The sequence below is a fragment of the Chlorocebus sabaeus genome, chromosome 6 (genome assembly GCF_047675955.1).
Source record: "Chlorocebus sabaeus isolate Y175 chromosome 6, mChlSab1.0.hap1, whole genome shotgun sequence".
NCBI lineage: Eukaryota > Metazoa > Chordata > Mammalia > Primates > Cercopithecidae > Chlorocebus > Chlorocebus sabaeus.
Window position 1 is genome coordinate 15,603,536 of NC_132909.1, and position 19,655 is coordinate 15,623,190.

General features: G+C 44.9%; 1 protein-coding gene and 1 long non-coding RNA gene across 5 annotated transcripts in view; one reads left to right on the top strand and one right to left on the bottom strand.

Moving 5' to 3' along the window:
- LOC140711843 (uncharacterized) overlaps positions 1–19,655 on the bottom strand; it is a 480,768-nt gene that overhangs the window by 255,143 nt on the left and 205,970 nt on the right. The gene's annotated exons all lie outside the window — the stretch shown is intronic.
- Positions 4,675–19,577, top strand: LOC140711842 (pregnancy-specific beta-1-glycoprotein 7-like). 4 transcript variants are annotated; one of them, XM_073016362.1, is made up of 6 exons: positions 4,675–4,738; positions 5,954–6,313; positions 11,972–12,250; positions 14,952–15,230; positions 15,614–15,868; positions 19,283–19,577. In XM_073016362.1, exons 1-6 carry the CDS (start codon positions 4,675–4,677, stop codon positions 19,348–19,350), a joined length of 1,305 nt encoding a protein of 434 aa, XP_072872463.1. In that variant the 3' UTR covers positions 19,351–19,577. The 4 variants fall into 4 exon arrangements, with proteins under 4 accessions (XP_072872463.1, XP_072872465.1, XP_072872464.1 ...); XM_073016364.1 differs by lacking the exons at positions 14,952–15,230; positions 19,283–19,577 and having other exon boundaries at positions 15,614–15,985; XM_073016363.1 differs by lacking the exons at positions 11,972–12,250; positions 19,283–19,577 and having other exon boundaries at positions 15,614–15,985.

The following is a 19,655-nucleotide window of genomic DNA, read 5'->3' on the forward strand; positions in this document are numbered from 1 at the left end:
TTCTTCCAGGGTCTCTCAATTCCTCAACAGGAGGCAACACACATTTTAACCCAGTACCTCAGCAAAGGAAGTGGTGATAATTTACCTACTTGTGATAAAGTTCCTGAAAAGATCCCGAGACTGCAAAATTCCCCTGCAAAATATGACAGAAAAAGCTTTCCAATTGCAAAACATTGGCCTCCTTGCTGTTAAAAAAAGTACCCCTGAAAGAGCCAAAACAATTTTGCCAAAATAAATTGCAGAACTTGAAATTTCGTCTTTGAAATTTCACAAAACATTACAGGTACTAAAAACAGAAGCTGCTGGCATAAAAAAAAGAAATAGTGACCAAAGGGATAGAATTGAGAGTCCAGAAATAATCTCTCACCCTTATGGTTCATTGCTCTTGCATAAGGGTTTCAAGATAATTTAATGGTGGAACAATCATCCTCTCAAATAATGGTGCAAAAACAAGTAGATAACCACATGCAAATCAATAAACTTAGAGAACTATGCTTCCAACCATATCAAACAATTATCTAAAAAGGGATGAGTGAGTTAATTATAAGATCTATAACCACAAAAACATCTTAGAAAAAGACATAGGGGAAAAACTTAATGACCTCAAATGTGCAATGGATTCTCAGGAATGACCCAAATGCATGAGAAAGAAAAAGGAAAAATAGATAAATTGGGCTAAAGATGCAAGCCTTTTGTGCATCAAAGGGTATTATCAAGAAAATAAAAAGACCAAACACAGAATGAGACATAACAGTTGCAAATCACAGAGACAATGGTTTCATGCCCAGAATATATAAAGAACTGCTACAACTCAATAACAAAGAGACAAACCTCCCAATTTATATAAATGGGCAAAGGACGCAAATGGACATTTCTTCAAAGAAGATTTGCAAATCATCAAGAGGGACACGAAAAGAAACTCAACATCATTAGTCATTAGGAAAATATAAAGTTAAAGCCACAATGGGATCCCACACTAAACCTACAAATATGGCTACCATTCATTTCAAACGTTAAATAACAAGTGAAAGCCTTATGTAGAATTTGGAATCCTCATATATTGCTGGTGAGATTATAAAACTGTGCAGCCACTAGGAGAAATAGTTGTGCTGTTCCTCAAGAAGCTAATCTTAGAATTCTCATGTGTAACAGCATCCATTCCTAGGTATATATCCAAAGAATTGAATCCAAGGACTGAAAGAGGTACTCGCATGGGAATGTTGATTGTAGCATTACTCACAAAAGAGAAAATATGAAAACAATCCAAGTGTTCATCAGCACATGAATAAACAAATGTGGTCATACATATAAGAGAATGTTAATCTGTCATAAAGAGGAATGAAGCTCTGACATCCGCTGGAAGATGCATGGACTTTGGAAACATTATGCTAAGTGAAATATGTCAGACACTAAATAACATATATATATATATAATTCCATTTATATGAAACATCAAGGACAGGCAAATTCACAGAGACAGAGTAGAGATGATCAAGGTCTAGGGTGGAAAATACAGGGAGTTATTATAGTTTCAAAGATACAAAGTTTCAGTTTAAAATGATAAGAATTTTCTAGGAAAAATAGTGGTGATGGTAACTTAACACTGTGTTTGTGGTTAATTGCATTTGATTGCACATTTTAAAGTGGTTAAAACAGCACATTATTCACAGAACTGTGAAAAATAGATTTCTATTATTTAATTCACCCAGGCTAAGGTGTTTGTTATGGCAGCTGAATCCCATGAATACGTCATCTGACCCAGTGTTTTCCATGAAACGTATCACTTTTTCAGTCAAGTTAGCTGGAAGCTCCTGTCCCCAGAAGAACTGCAGGTCCCAAAACAAGAGGTCCAGCAGGGGTTCAACCAGCACAGGTCCCACAGGGCAGCCTCGATGTCAGGCCCTGGATGGCATGTGAGGCTACAATGATAGAACCACAATGTGAAAGTGTAAGTGTTTTTACTACTTAGAGACACTGGGGAGCACTCGGCACACCTGGAGACCACAGATACAGAGGTCAGTGAGCCCAGGCAGGGAGGAGAGAAGAGACCAGTAAGCTAATGTCTTTAGTAAGTCCATGTGTTGTCTGACAGGTTTCCAACAGGGAGCTTTAATGGATGTGTTTAAGGCAAGCAGCAAACACTGGGACCAGGAGATCATGCTGTGATTGAGAAGTGGTCACTTTAAATGTAAGGGCAAATGTCAGAATATAAGTTTAAAGAAAGTAGATGGAGGGAGAGGAGCCCAGCTCACCAAGCAGGAGAGATGCCTCTTAGATTTTATCGCTGGCCACCAACTGCAGTCACTTGAACCAGATACAGTATTGAAAAGTGCCATGGTGAGCAAGGCCTGCCTCTGATGTGAGGCAAATAAATTTACACCTTAAAAAATGAATGCCAAGGCAACATGACACTATGAGCGTCCATGACATCCAGGGACACCAGCAGGGTGTGGTACTGCGCCCTGGACTCAGAATCCTGGGTTCTGGTTCCTGGGAGTGAGAAAACGAGAAGGACTTGTCCCTGCTCCCCTGACATTGATCCTCCCGCCCTGCTGCTCCGTCTTCTGTTCCCAAGCCCATGTGCAGTGCTCAGCCCCAGACACCGCTGTCCCCAGGGTATACACAGTGCCACCTACTGCACACACCCAGAAACTCACAGAAGGTGACGAAAATCTGCGTTCGGGACATAGGATCGTGAAAGAGGGAGAACAGTGAACGTAGAGCCACAGAGACTGGGACTCACGGGGCTGGAAGGTGATGGAGCTGTAACATAGCATATGTGTGACCTCGTTTGAAACGTGCAGATCCTTGTGGAATAAAACATGCAGCCTAGCCTGGGACTTCGGCCACCCACACTTCCCTTCCAGTCCACCAGAGGGCATCAGAGTCCCTCCAGCCTGGAGCCTTCCCAGGGGATGCCGATCTCCCTCAGCAGAACCTGTAGCCAAACAGGGTCCACCCTCACCAGGGTCACCTCGGCCCAAGTCCTCAACGTGTTCCATACTCCCCACAGGGATTCTGTCAGTTCCTCCCTGACCTGGCGGTCGCCAACCTAACACCACTCCCTCTGCAGGCAGCTCCTGCCCCACACACCTGCTCCTTTCCTGGGCTCAGTTAAACAGACATCTCCCAGGGCAGCGCTGGTGCACGCGAGGCCACACTGCGTGCTTTCCCCTCGTGACCTCCTTCCATCCTCATCAAGTCTTTCTGTCACTGCTCCCTAAATGCCCGCCCACGCTCCATCTGTCCTGTTCTGTGGGGCATCCTAGGCCAAGCCTAGCGCTGACACAGAACAGCGGCTGCCTGAGGGCCCACAGCCTCCCCGGGAATCAGTCAGGCACCCTGTGACCTGCCTGCCCGCTGCACCCCGTGGGGCTCAGAGCCCGTATGATGATCACACACAGGCACCACATAGTATGTAGCCACCTGCCCCCGGCTGTCCCTTGGGAAGACAGACATCTCCTGTGTCCCTGCCAGGAGAAGGGGGGTATTATTGCTCTTGGCACAACTCACCCCCACCCGCCTTCTCAGGTTTGAGAAACGTCCCTCCAGACAGGCTCTCTGGTGACTGCCTGTTCCTCCTCTGCAGAAAACATCTTGGCCGGGTGAAAACCTTCAGGACAGACCCCTGGATATGTCAGCACATGGAGGGCTGAGCCCATCACGACCACGGAGTAAGTCGGGATGAATCTCTCCAGCTCTGAACCCCTGCTCTGTCCCAGGCTCTCCTTCGTGTGTCTCAAGGAACCATCTTCCACGGGGTTCCTGGGTAACTCCCCACTTCCTCCTGCACCACCACGGGGTCAATCAGATGGGCAGAGAAGAGATGACACCAAAGATGGTCAGGAAGAAATGAGAAACCCTGAGCCCCAGCTCAGTCACCAGTCCCCAGGGAGCAATAGAGTGACTGAGAACTGACCCTTTGACCGTGGGACTCACAGCCCCCACCGAGCATCCAGCACAGGCCTCTCCTCACATGAGGCATGAGAGATTCACCCTGCACACCTCCAGGAAGGACAGTCTCCTCTGGGACACCCAGGTCCTCAATGTCCATCTTTGGAATCTGCAGCCAAGCTAGACACAATTAGAGAAAGGAAAGGTCCCTCTCACCAGACAGCACACAGCTCACCCATAGCACAATGGGGTGTCCCTGTGACACGGACCTGGTAGAGCTCCAGCCTCCTTCACTGAAGGGGAGAGCCAGATGGGATTGAAGAGGGCAAAGGGCGTGAATGTGCACGCGACCCAGAGCCATGGGGACAGCAGGAGGCTGAGGCCCAGGACTGTGCTTGCCCAACCTACAGGGTATGTGTGTGACTGTGTGTGTCTGTGCGTGCCTCTTTTGTGTGTGTGTTTGTGTTTCTGCACACAGTGTGTGCCGAGGTTTGGTGACAGAATCAGTGCTGAAAAAGACAGAGGCCTCCACAATTCCCGGGGATCTGATATACAGACAAAAGGAAAAAAGAAGGAGGGACAAGGAGGCAGGACTGAGAGGGGAGGGGACAGAGAGATGCCCTGGGAACAGACCCCACCCATGAGCCTGAGAAGTGCTCCTGCCCCGGGAAGAGGCTCAGCACAGAAGGAGGAAGGACAGCACAGCTGACAGCTGTGCTCAGAAATTTTCTGGATCTCAGGCTCATCTCTACAGAGGAGAACACGCGGGCGGCACAAGTCATGGGGCCCCTGTCAGCGCCTCCCTGCACACTGCACATCACCTGGAAGGAGCTCCTGCTCACAGGTGAGGAGAGAACTTTCTGGGAGAGGACAGGAGGAGGAAGCAGAATGATTGGATGGGGTCTCCTGGAGAGGATGGGGTTCTAAAAAATAAAATAAGCCAGCACTTTGAGAGGCTGAGGTGGGTGGATCATGAGGTCACGAGTTCAAGGGCAGTCTGCTCAACACAGTGAAGCCCAGTCTCTACTAAAAATACAAAAAATTAGCAGGTGTGGTGGTGTGCTCCTATAATCCTAGCTACTGGGGAATTTGAGGCAGGAGAATTGCATGAACCTGAGAGGCAGAGATTACAGTGAGCCGAGATCGCGCCACTGCACGCCAGCCTGGGTGACAGTACGAGACTCCGTCTCAAAAAAAAAAAAAAAAAAAAAAAAGGAAAGAAGGCACTGTTGGAGCCTGGATAGGGGAAAATATACCAGAGAGGGATAGGGGTCAAAACAGGAAAATCACATTGAACTGGGAATTGGTAAGAGGTAGGAAAATCTCAAGTGTTCTGTTTTGCTGGTTGATCATCACTGGTCACCACACTTTGAAAAATGATAATAATAACTATTATCAGATGACACTTCAAATGAACATATAAGCAGGGCATGAAACATTGTCCACAGCAAAAAACCTCAACAACTGGGGAAACAAAGAAGAAAACCAAACAAAACACCCCGGGCATGGAGGGCCCTCTCACATGTACAGGAGTCTACAGCCTCTCTGAGGCACTGGGGTGCAACGAAGATCACAAAAGTCCCTGTCCTCACGGAACTCACGCTCTCATGGGCAGGAAGACAGACAAGCAAAGAGATCTAGAATGTGAGGTCAGGTGTTGACAAGAGTTCCGGAGGGAGCAGAGCAGGGAAAGGTCAGAAAGGGAGGACCCAGGATCTCTGAAGGAGGTGTCAGGAAAGAAGTCTGAGGATGTCCTGATGTAAGCAGGACCTGAGGGCAGTGTGGAGGGAGCCGTGCAGACCTCTGGGGAAGAGGATTCCAAAGAGAAAAATGCCGAGGTCAGAAGCATTGAAGGAATGAGGGTCGTGCCACTGACCTTGACCAAGTAGGACAGTAGGACACAAACACAATAACACACACACACAAAATGGGCATGTGTGTGTGTATGTGTGTGTCTTCAAGGTTGATGATTGAAGAGATCATCTCAGTACCCAGGACCCCATCTTTTCACCCCAATACATAGTTCTCAATATTGACTGATACTCTCTCCACCTCCTAGTATTACTTTTCATCTTCTGGAACCCGCCCACCACTGCCCAAGTCACGATTGAAGCCCAGCCAACCAAAGTTTCCGAGGGGAAAGATATTCTTCTACTTGTCCAGAATTTGCCCCAGAATCTTACTGGCTACGTCTGGTTCAAAGGGCAAATAACGAACTACCATCAATTCATTATTGCATATGCAATAGACAGTAAAAATATTACAGTTGGGCCTGCATACAGTGGACGAGAAACAGTATATTCCAATGCATCCCTGCTGATCCAGAATGTCACCCAGAAGGACACAGGATCCTACACCATAGAAATCATAAAGCAAGGTGATGAGACTAAAGGAGTAACTGGACATTTCACCTTATACGGTGAGTGATTCCACATGATCCCTGGGTGTTGGGTGGTGGGGGTCACTTCTACTTTGCACACACAGGATGGTCAGGCCTGGACTGTGCCTGTGTCCCTCTCTGCGTTATGTCCCATGTTGGGATTTTGGCATTTAGTGCAGGACACACACAGAGGAGACAAACCTCAACAGATCAGAATTCCTTTCCTGCCTCCAGACCCTGCAGACACTTGCTGCACAGGAAGGACAGTCTGATGGGGGGGGGGGGTGCTCAGCAGGAGGAGATCAGTCTCAGCCAAGCACCTCATGTCCTCTTCATAAACTTGACCCTGAGAAAGACCCTGGAGAACTGAGTAGGGCTTTGCCTAAGAGGCCCCCTGAGATACTCTCAGAGAAGCTCAGCCCTAGAAGCCTCAACCCCAGACCCCTGTCCCTAAATCCCTACTCCAGATAAAGCTGAGGAGCCTGTGCCACGGCTCAGTTGTGGCAGGGCTTACTGGGACCAAGGATTTACCACCTGTCTGAGGACTGTGTCTCCTGGAGCTGCTCACTGCCAGGGCTCAGCCCTCAGAGCCTCATCTGGGCAAGGACAGAGCTTTCTTCACCTGAGACTCAGAGTGGAGAGGACAGAAAGACAAGCTTTATAGGCCATCAGCCAACTGCTTTATGAGTCTTAGGACACTCCATAGAAACTCTAATGTCCCCAGAAGCAGAAACAGAAGAGAGAAAATGTACCTGGCAGCAGTTTGTCCACAGGGATCTGACCTAAAGGTGCTCTCTCATGAAAGTGAATAATAATAAATGCTGTTTGTGTGAACACCTCCACTGTGCCACGCATTAGGTCCGATGACTGTGAAGAATTTACAATTTATTCACCGATAGCATGAAAAGCCACAGTCCATTTGCCATTGAGCTTATTTGACTGAGAGAAAACTGAGGCACAGGAAGATACAGTCACTGAACCAGAGTCACACAAACAGAAACGGCAGATCAGGGTCACATGAGGTCTGTCTGCAGTCACAGGCCCATCCTCTCCTCCACCAGAAGTGAGGGCTTATTGGATTCCAAGGACCCCATAGTCATTTATTGGCTCAAATCCTCTCATCTTCGGCATCCAAACCTCAGAGGAGTGAGAGCAATTGTTCAGCTGATTGGTCTGTACTCCAGAACTAAATCACCTGCCTCAACTGTCAGAGTCAGTGCAAAAAATGTCCAGGCCTCCCCCTCAGATCTTAACTCCTATCACTGAACCCGAAATCCTCTGTTTACCAAAGTGTCCTTGTCACTGGCATAACAGGATAAAGGAGAGGACCTTGTTTTCCTTCCGCACTCACACCCCGCACCAGCACAGGCCCAGTGAGAGACACACACTCAGGAGCTCTCACATAACAAATGAAGGAATTGAATGAAGAAATGAATGACCGATAACCTCTTTAGAGGCTGAATCTTGGATGCAGAATCCTAGGAAGTTCTAGCCACACCTGTCCCTTGTCCTTCAGAGGCTGACACCCATGTTTCATGCCCCCACTACCTCTTGCCCCTAAAGCCACCCCACCTCATGTGTAACTCTGAAGCTCTTTGGTCACTGGAGGGTTTTCTGGATTCCCTAGTCCTGGACTGTGGAACTGGGGGTACCTGGTCCTTGGGGTCTCTGAAGTCACTGTAGGCCCCACTGTTCACTGCCATGCTGTCTCTGCCTCTCTCTGCTTCTCTGTGTCCCTCATCTTCCTCCCACTTCATTCTAACTGGCAAACCCTGTCCTGCACAGCTTCTTCCTCCACCCCTAGGCCTCCCCCAGACACTCCCTCTAACTAGGCTGACTGTTCTGTTCCCTTCCTGCTAACACTGTGGCCTGACCCACCTCCCAGGAAATAGGAAAGACACAGAAATCACCTTGAGTTGCACTCCTGCCAGGCTTCATCACAAGCCAATGTCCCCAGGTCGCTAAGAGAATGAGCTTCCACTGTATCCCCACCCAGGGCTCTTTCCTTTGTGAGGCTGATCTGTGGACAAGACCATGGGACAGGGATAGACAGCTCCTCCATCCACTCTTATAATTCCCAGACAAGTTCTTCTGGTCTCCTGCACAAACAAAACCAATTTATCCAGATGGTGATTTGCAGTAAATGAAGATTTTAATGACTCCAAGTCTGCCAAACAGGAGGATGGAGGTTTATTATTACTCAAATCAGCCTCCCTAGTGGATCAGGGGTTAGAGATTTTCAAGGATAGTTTCAGGGGCACAGGACTAAAAAATATGTACTGCTGATTGTTTGTGGATGGAATCATGCGGGCGGAGGGAAATGATCTGTTTGTGCTCGAATCTGACTCTAGGTGGGGACCATGTGACTGGCTGGGCCATTAGTCATGGGTATGGATGAGGTCAGTGGGTTACCAGAATGCAAAGAATGAGAAACATCTCAGAAGACCAATCTCAGGTTCTACAATAGTGATGTTATCTAGAGGAGCAATGAGTTACAAATTTTGTAAACTCTGGCCAAATGACATTTGAGCAGTAAGGGATTAGAGAAACTGTGCCTCCATTTTAACAGAATTCAGTTCCCTCCTATAATCTTAGTCTCATGGTCTTTCACCAGTTTTACAAAGGCAATCCCTGGGCAAAATAAGGGAATTAGTGTTATGGAGGAACTGGTATTATTCTTGCTTCAAAGTTAAGCCATAGACTAAATTCCTCCCATGGTTAGCCTGGCCTATGTCCAGGAATGAGTGAGGACAGCCAGCCCGAGACTAGATGCCAGATGGAGTCAGCCATGCCAGTTTGCTGTTACTGTTGTAATCTTTGTACTGACTCACCAGGGTGTCAGAGGCTGGGCAGGCCTGCAGTCTCCAAAGCCCATGGGCTGATTTCACCCATTTCACTCGTGACTCCATCCTCAACCTACTGTGGAGCTCACATTCCCAGTCACTTCCTAGAGACTTCTGCTTTCCTAACAGGTATATAAGAAGCTTGAAATTTGTCACTCGGTTCTAACAGTAAGTAAAAAGCTGAACAATCTCAAAAGTCAACAACTCATTAAAATCCCTCAGAGATGGCCAGGCACAGTGGCTCACATCTGTAATCCCAGCACTTTGGGAGTCTGAGGCGGGCAAATCACAAGGTCAGGAGATCGAGACCAACCTGGCTAACACGGTGAAACCCCGTCTCTACTAAAAATACAAAGAAATTAGCCAGGCGTGGTGTCAGGCGCCTGTAGTCCCAGCTCCTCGGGAGGCTGAGGCAGAAGAGTGGCCTGAACCAGGGAGGCGGAGCTTGCAGTGAGCCAAGATCATGCCAGTACACTCCAACCTGGACAGCAGAGCGAGACTCCATCTCAGAAAAAAAAAAAAAAAAAAAAAAAGAGCTGTTAGAGAAATGAAGAATGCTTTTGATGCTTTCTGGTAGACTCCACACAGCTGAGGAAAGAATCCCTAGCTTGAGGATGTGTCAATAGAAACTTCCAAAAGTGAAACAGGAAAGTTCAAAAAGTGTGGGGGAAAAAAGTGGAACGACATGTTCTACTTCATATTCAACATTTTGTATTGACAATTTAAACTTTGTAGTTGTGGGATTACTACCAAGGCTCTAAAATACACGTAATGGGAATACTGGTGGTTTCGGGGAGCTGTTGCAGGTGGCCAGGTGGGTGCTATCTGGTGCTTTTACTGCCTGTGCCACATACAACTGTTTCCTCATGATGATGCCATTTTCATAAGGTGGGGTTCTTCGTGTTGGGGACACATGAGCCATTGGCGTCTCACTCAGACTCTTCCTAATTCACACAAACTGAAACTCGAGTTGTATTTTCTGAGATGAATAGAAAATGAAGTAAGCATCTCACATACCTATTCTGGGCTCCTCCCCATTTTTCCTAACTCTGCACAGAAATTAGAAACAGGAAGTTCCTTCTATATTTACTACCATAACACACATCACTTCTTTTAATTCGGCATCATTCCTCCTTTATGTAATTGACACACTGACCAGTTCTGTCCTTTTAACGGGATTCTCTCTACTTAAGGAGTTGCTAATTTCAAATCACGGTTGGTATCTTTCTTTGAGCATAATGTGATCCTGCTGGAATTCACCCCACACCTAAACCTTAATTGGGTGTCAAGAGAAATATTCCTACCAGCAATTGATCTTAGATGTTTGGACCATCAGTAAAAATTTCCACTTATGACAACATTTTAATGTTTCCTCCAATTTTTTTTTTTTTTTTTTTTTTGTTACTAGAGTCAGAACATAACATGAGGTCTAAACTCCAGAGAACTTTTTCGGGAAAATTGCAGTATTACAAATTGAGCATCCCAAATCCGGAAATTCAAAATCTGAAATGCTCCAAAATCCAACACTTCTAACCGCTGATGTGATGCTAAAAAGAAGTGCTTACTGGAGCATTTTGGATTTTAAATTTTTCAGATGTGGGATGCTGACCCAGTATATCTACTGCAAATATTCCCCCCCCCAAAAAAAAAAAAAGTTAGAAATCCAAAACACTTGGTTTTAAACTTTCTGCATAAGGAACACTTTATCTGCATGAACTATAGGCATGAAGCTGTACAGGAGATCTCTAGAACATCCTCAACCTGCCTAACTGAAACCACACAGCCATGGAACAATGCCCTATTCCCCTGACCCCAGCTCCTGGAAATTACTATTCTACTCTCTGATTCACTCTGGAATCCAGTGAGATGAGGTACATGGAGTAGTCAAACTCATAGAATCAAAAAATTGAACGTCTAATGAGAGAAAGCATCTGCAAGACTTCTTCTCAAATATTGTTCTAATAGCCACCAAACACATATGGTCCATGGGGGCCAGACTTCCACCATCAGTTCATGTTCGCCCTTTCCACCAGTCAGTTCCGCATTTGCAAACATCCCCATGTATTTCTAGAAAGATCCACATGGTCCTCACCTGCCTTCTACAGGGGGAAGGGAACATCATGGACACAGAACAGGGAACATGGTCTTGGTCCAAAGCTATCAGCTCTTGCCTGTCCCCTTCACTCTTTGTAGGTCATTCCTTGGACTCTGCTCTATCTTTAGAGGTCACTGGCTCAAGTCAGTCACTATGAGACAGCTGGGAAAACCGCCCCACCTTGTGGCTCCACTGCCTGATGATTGAACTGACCTCCAGGCTTGACTCTGGTCTCCCCTGTGTTATTTCTGCTGAAGTACCCAGTCCAGGCTAGGCTTCCCAGTACCCAAAGGGTTTAAGGACAATGGGAAGTTCCATCATCCATCTCTAGGATGTCCTTGAAAGGGAAACTGCAGAGAAAGCATACCTTGGGGACAAAGTAAGACTGAAACTAAGAAGATTCCAGCACTGCATGCTGCAGGTGAGGACCACAGGGTGGGCCAGGCAGGCAGTTGGAGAGGGAAGGACTCAGAGAGGCACCAGGGGCTGTGACTGCTGGTCATATGTCTTTCCATGACTCAATGCTGCTGCTCAATTCTCACTTGAGAAAATCTGTGCTTCTCCCACATAAAACAGGCAGCCTCACAATCTCTGAGCCCTCAGATTGCCATGCATCTGTCTTGTAACACACACACCTGCTGTGGGCTTTTAGGGACTTGGGTGGGCTGAGAGGTGGGAAATGTCATCTCTGATTGAAAAATGTCTTTGGAGGAATCAAAGGTGCCACACAGGGCAATCTTCTCTCTGTTATCTGCACAGTGGATATTCCCAAGCCCTACATCTCCAGCAGCAACTTAAACCCCAAGGGGGGCGCGGAGACTGTGATCTTATCCTGTGATCCTGACACTCAGGACGTAAGCTACCTGTGGTGGATAAATGGTCAGAGCCTCCCTATCAGTCGCAAGTTGCAGCTGTCCGAAAACAACAGGACCCTCAGTCTATTTGGTGTCACAAAGGATACTGCAGGACCCTATGAATGTGAAATGAAGAACCCAGTGAGTTCCAGCCGCAGTGACCCAGTCACCCTGAATCTCCTCTGTGAGTATCTTCTGTTCCTCTGTGAGCCAGGTTGCCATCCCAAATACACATGACCAGAGGCCAGGCCTCCCAGTCCCTCTCAGGTGCAAGTACAGAGACCTTTACCCCTGGATATCAAAGCTGGCCATGACTACTAAGACTAGTCTTTGGCTTGATCACCAATGGGAGAGAAGAGGCTGCTCCTGTCATGGGAGACTCAGGGTCTACAGCTTACGATGGGAAAAACAGGTGAACGTCTCAGGCTCCAGGTCAGTGAACACAGCAGGGATTTGGCTGGGAGTTCAGTGTTGTGACTTAGCTCACAGGGTCACTGTGGCCCTTCCACACACCAGGATTTTCCCTTCCTTCTGACAACATCAGCTGTGCCTTTATTCTCTTTTCTCCAGATGGCCTGGATGCCCCCACCATTTCTTCTTCGTACACCTATTAGCACACAGGGGAAGTCCCCAAGCTCTCCTGTCTCACAGACTCTCACTCACTGGCAGAGCATTCTTGGCTGATTGATGGGATGTTCCAGCAATCAGCACAAGTGTTCTTTATCCCCCAGATCACTAAAACATACAGGGGTCTATGTCTGTTTCATCGATAACTCAGCCGCTGGTGGGACAAATCTCATAATAAAAAGGATCGTAGTCCCTTGTAAGTGGATCCCTGGAGCACTGGCAATATGTTTTCCAGTGAAGTCTATCTGCCTATCAGGGAAGAGCCACCTGCCCTCTGCTAAGGGAGAGGGAAAATCAAAAACCCAGGACAGGGAATATGTTTCTACTTCAAAACCACCAGCTTTTGCCTGTCCCTTTGACTCTTTCTAGATCATTCTTTAGACTATACACTAACAGTGAACAATCTGAAAGGAAATTAAGAAAAGAATTTCAATTCACATTAACATCAAAAGGAATAAAATATTTTGGAATAAGTTTAACGAAAGAGGTCAAAGTGTTATACCCTGATAACTCCAAAACATTACTGAAAGAAATTAAAGATGACATCAATATATGGAAAGATATTTCACTTTCATGGATTGGAAAAATCAATATTGTTAGGATGGCAATACTACCCAAAGTGAGCTGCAGATTCAATGCAACCCCTACCCGAATCCCAGTAACAATTTTTGCAGAATTACAAACATCTGTATTAAATCTGACCTGACAGGCTCTTATTAGTGATGGCCACAACAGAGTTACTGAGAAAAAGATACAACCATGAAAAGTCGGAAAGTTTTCATGACATAGAAAGTAGCACTCAGCCTCTCTCACATCCCAAAGCCTTCAAAAATATGAGTGCAGCTTGGGCAGTATGGAACTGACCAAAAACTAATTACCGAGCTACAATCATGGTGAGAGAAAAAAAAGGGCAGGAATGTATTTGGCCTATCACCTCCCACTTTGGCATAGTAATCTGATGTTGAAAAGAAATGTTCACTGGAGCATTTTAGATTTTGAATCCTTCAGATTTGGGATGCTAAACGAGTAAGTATATGACAAATAGTTCAGAATCAAGAAATGTCAGAAATCCAAAACACTTTTTGTCCTAAGCCTTATGCATAAGAAACACTCAATCTGTGTGAACTGTAGGCATCGAGCTGTACAGTAGATCTCTAGAACCTCCCTGTCATGCATAACTGAAACTGCACACCCATGAACAACTTCTGATTCTCCCCACTCCCAGCTCCTGGCAACCAGCAGTCTCTTCTCAGATTCACTCTAGAATTCACTTCCATGAGGTCCCTAGAGTAGTCAAACCCATGGAATCAGAGAGTAGAGCGTACAATAAAATATTTCCAAAACTTCTCCCCAAATTTGTCTCATATCCATCAAACACACATGGTCCATGAGGACCAGATTTCCAGCAGTTCATTCCCACCCTTTCCACCAGTCAGTTCTGCATTTGCAAATATCCACATGTATTTCTGGAAAGATCCACATAGTCTTCACCTGCCCTCTGCAGAAGGAGAGGAAACTTAAAGAACCCAGAACAGGGAACATGGTTCTGCTCCAGGGTCACCAGCTCTTGTCTGTCCCCTTCACTCTTTCTAGATCATTCCTTGCACTCTGCTCTATCTTTGGAGGTCACTGGCTCAAGTAAGTCATCATGAAACACCTGCAAAAAACTGCCCCACCTTGTGCCTCCACGGCCTGATGACTGAACTGACCTCCAGGCTTGACTCTAGTCTCTCCTGTCTTCTTTCTGCTGAAACATCCAGTCCCAGGCCAGGCTGCTCAGTATCTTCAGGGTTTCAGGACAATGGGAAGTCCCATTATTACTCATCTCTAGAATGTCCTTGGAAATGGAAGCCGTAGAGAAATCACATCTAGGGGGGCAAAGTAGGATGGAATTTGGAAGGGACTCAGCAGTTGCACATTCCAGGTAAGGAACCCAAGGTGAGCCAGCCAGTCAGTTCATTGGAGAGGGACTGGTAGGGGTACCAGGGGCTGTGACTCCCACTGAAGTGTCTGTCCATGACCCAACACTGCTGATGAATTCACACTTGAGAAAATCTGTGCTTCCCTAAGACAGAGCAGGTGGCCTCACAGTCTTTGAGCCCTTAGATCATCATGCATCTGTCTCGTGACACACGCACCAGCTATTGACTTTCAAGGACTCGGGTGGGCTGAGAGGTGGGAGATGTTAACTCTGATTGAAGGATGCCTGTGGAGGAATCAAAGGTGCCACACAGGAAAAACTTCTGTTATCCACACAGCGGAGCTGCCCAAGCCCTACATCACCAGCAACAACTTCAATCCCATGGAGAATAAGAATGTTGTAGCCTTAACCTGTGAACCTAAGACTGAGGGCTACACCTACTTGTGGAGGGTAAATGGTCAGAGCCTCCCGGTCAGTCCTAGGCTAAAGGAACCCGGTAAAAACAGGATCCTTATTCTAACCAATGTCATAAGAAATGACACAGGACCCTATGAATGTGAAATATGGGACCGAGTTGGTAGCATCTGCAGTGACCCCGTCACCCTAGATGTCCTTTGTATGTTTGGTGGGCCAGGCCACCAGCTAAAATCCAAACAACCAGAGGCCAGGCATCTCAGTCTCTCAGGTTCAAGTACAGACATTTTATTTCTGGACACACGAGGTGGCCATGACTCCCTGCCCTGGGGAAATCTGGGTAGGCACAGCCTTAACCAAGAATATAAGGGGAGGGGCTGCTCATCATGGGAGACTTGGGGTCTACAGCCTGTGATTGGAGGAACAGGTGAATACCTCAGGCCTTGTCTCAGTGAAGACAGAAGGGTTTTGGCTGGGCCTTGAGGGTGCGTCTTGACTCAGAGGGACACTGTGTCCCTTTAAGAGACCAGGAGTATCCCCTTCCCTCGGACAACATCACCTGTGGCTTTATTCTCTTTACTCTAGATGGTCCAGACGTCCCCTTGGTTTTGCCTGCAACTACCTATTACGATTCAGGAACAACCCTCTACTTGTCCTGCTTCGCGGACTCTAACCCACCGGCAGAGTATTCTTGGACGGTTAATGGGAAATTTCTGCAATCAGGATCAGAGCTCTCTATCCCCCAAATTACTACAGAGCATAGTGGGATCTATCGTTGCGCTGCTCGTAACTCAGCCACTGGCAGGGAACGTTACAGATTCAGGAGGATCAAAGTCTTAGGTAAGTGGATCCCTGCATCATTGTCAACAGTGTTTTAGGTGGAGTCTATCTGGCTTTCAGAGAAGAGTCAGGAAAACATTTTTATTCCCAGCCTGTGCCCCATAGGTAGAAGCAAATCCTAAATTCTCCTCCTGAACCCTCCCAATTTGTCTCTACAGACTCTTTTCTCCTTGTTTTTCTGTTTTCTCATGGTTGACCTTGTGTCCAGCCTGAGAAAGGTAGGGAGGGGGCTTTGTCAGCCCTGAGCCCTATGTGGTGGAAGAGGCTTCACAGAGGGACAAGAAGGAGAGTCCTCAAGATCAAGTTGCTTCTTGCTGTCAGCCACACATCCCTGTCCACCACGTCTTTGTTTTCTTTTACCTACTCCATGAGCTACAGGGAACATCTGAGGTTTTGAAACAAGCTCACATTTTTCCCCCAAATGAGAGGAAGAAGCCCCTTGGATGAGGGAGGAGCAGCTCAGACTGCTCCCTTCTCTGCTCCGGGCTTCTCTGGTGACTGGCCCTGCCTGACTCCACCTGGGGTGAGACCAGCATGTATGGAGAAAGAGCCCTGGTGGCCTGTTCTGAATTCAGCTAAATCGAGCTGCCAGTTGAAGTGAAGCCTAGGTTGCAGGGAATTAAGAAGAGAGGGAACCTCGGGGCAGACTCTTGAGTTGTGTCCTGGCTCTGAAGTCACCGGCTGTATGAGGCTGTGGGCACTGCATGTGGGACACAGCACAGAGGACAGTGAGTGATGCACACTTGGAGAAATAGTGAGATTCACTTCTGGGGCTCTTCATGGCAGGAAAGGGGCAATGAAAAAAGTGTGTATTTATAGAGTGTAAGACTACCAGGACACTTTATATGTATTAATATTAAGACTTATCATTAACTATTTCTAAATGTGCAATTTAGTGTTGTGTAACCATCACACTATCCATTTCCAGAGCTTTTTCCTTTTACCATATTAAACCTCTATACCCTATAAACAGTAACTCTCACTTCTTCTCCCCCTATGCCTTAGCACATACCATTCTACTTTCTGTCTCTATGTAACTGGCTATTCTATCTTTTATAAATGGAATTATAGAATAATTATCCTTTTGTGTCTGGCTTATATCAGTGAGCATAATGTCTTCAAGGTTCATCCACTTTGCACGATATATTGGAATTTTATTCCTTGTTAAGTTTGAATAACATTTTGATGTATACATATACCTCATTTGCCTACCCACTTATCTTTCAATGGACTTTTCTGTTGTTTCCATTTTTTGGCTATTGTGAGTAATGCTTCTCTGAACATCAATGTGCAAATATTTGTTCAAATTTCCTTCCATTCTATAGGCAGTATGTCCAGAAGTGGAATTGCTGGGTCGAATGGTAATTTATTGTTTAATTTTTTGAGAAACAGCCACACCACTTTTTACAGTGGGTATAACATTTTTCATTCCCATCAGCAATGCACTAGAGCTCCAATTTTTCCATCTATTTGAAAACACTTGTTGTTTTGTGTTGTTGTCATTGTTGTTTATCAAAGCCATCCTAAAGTGTGTGAAGTGGTGTCACATTGTGGTTTTGATTTGCATATCTCTACGTATTAATGACGCTGAGGAATTCTGCATGGGCTTATTGGATATTTGCATATCTTCCTTGGAGAAAACTCTATTTTAATCGTTTGTTCATTTTTTAATTGGGTTTCTGGATGTTTGCTGTTGTTGACTTGTAGTTTTTCATGTATTCTGGAAATTAATTTCTTTTCACACTCATAATTTGCAATTATTTTTCTCATTTCATGGGTTGCCTTTTTACTTTCTTGATAATGTTCTTCAATATATAAAAGATTTTGATTTTTATGAAGTTCAATTTATCCATTTTATTTGTTGCCTATGCTTTTGTTGTTACAACCAAGAAATCATTGTGAAATCCAATATCATGAAGGTTTTCTCCTATGTTTTCTTTTAAGAGTTGTATAGATTTTGCTCTTACATTTAGATCTTTGATCTATTGTGGGTTAATTTTTGTATATGATGTTAGGTAAAGGTTCCACTCATTCTTGCCCTTGGATATCCAGCTTTCCCAATATCATTTGGTGAGAACACTGTCCTTTCCCCATTGAACGATCTTGGCACAGTCGATGAAAATCATTTGGCCATATGTGTAAGAATTTCTTTCTGGGCTCTCTGTTCTATCTCATTAATTTCTACGTCCTCCTTTATGCCAGTACCACACTGTATTGGTTACTGGGGCTTTGTAGTAAATGCTGAGATCAGGAAGTGTGAGTCCTCCAGCCTCATTGTTCCTCTTCAAAGTTGTTTGTCTATTTATAGTCATGAGATTTAATATAAATTTTAGGACGGATTTTTCTTTTAGTGTAAAAATGTCACTGAGATTCTGAAGGAATTGTATTGAATCTGTAGCTCACTTTGGGTAGCACTGTCCTAACAACAGTGAGTCTTCTATTTCATGAAAACAAAATGTCTTTCATTTTATTGATGTCATCATTAAGTAATATTTTATGGATTTTAGGTATAATCATTTCACCTCTTTGGTTAAACTTATTCCTAAATATATTATTCTTTTTGATATTAATACAAATTAAATTGTTTTTCTTAACTTCCCTTCACATTGTTCATTGTTAGTGTATTGAAATACGACTGATGTTTGAACGTTGATTTTGTATTGTGGAACATTACTGAATTCATTTATTAATTCTAATAGGTTTGTTCCATCTTTAGGATTTTCTACATATAAGTTCAAGTTATCTACAAACAGATTAATTTTACTCCTTTCTTCCAATTTGAATGTCTTTTTAAAAATCTTACCTAATTTTTCTGACTAAACCTTTCAATATTACATTGAATAGAAGTGTCCAAAGCAGCATCCTTGTCTTGTTCCTGCTCATACAGGGAAACCTTTCAGTCTTTCTCCACAGAGTATGATGTTAGCATTGGGTTTTTCCCATATTACCTTTATGTTGAGGTGGTTTCCTTCCATTCTTAGTTAGAATGCTTTTATTACAAAAAAATACTGAATTTCATCAAATGCTTTTACTAATTCAATCTTATTACTAATTATAGTTCTATTCATATTTTTGTGTTTTTCTAGGAATTTATCTATTTCATCTAGGTTATCCAATTTATTGGCATACAATTATTTACAGTACTTTCATAATCATTATTTTATTAGAATTGGTAGTAATCATTTTCTGTTTCTTTACTTCACTTGTTTTTTTCTTTTTTTTTTTTTTTAAGAGAGAGAGACAGGCTCTCACTTTGTAGGCCAGCCCAGGCTGAAATACAGTGGTGTGATTATGGCTTACTGCAGCCTCAATCTCCTGGGCTCAAGCTATTCTCCTTCTTCAGCCTCCCAAGATACTAGGATTACAGATGCATGCCTCCATACCCAGCTAATTGGTTTTTAAGTTTTTTTGTAGAGGGAGGGTCTCCCCAGGTTACCTATGCTGGTCAAAACACCGGGCCTCAAGAAATCCTCCCATTGTGACCTTCCAAAATGCTAGGATTAAGAGATGACCCACCATGCTCGGACTCCATTTTCATTTCTGATTTTGGTAATTTTAATCTTCTCTCTTTTTTTCTTAGTCAGTCTAGTTAATGGTCGTCAATTTTGTTGATTTTACTTTGAAGAATCAACTTTGGTTTCATAAATTTCCTCTATTCTTTTTCCATTCTCCATTTTATTTTTATCCACTCTAATCCGTATTGTGTCCTTCAATCACTGTGCTCGGGTTTAGTTTGTTCTTCTTTCATATCCTGAAGTAGGAGAGAGCTTGCTCATACCATTCTTTT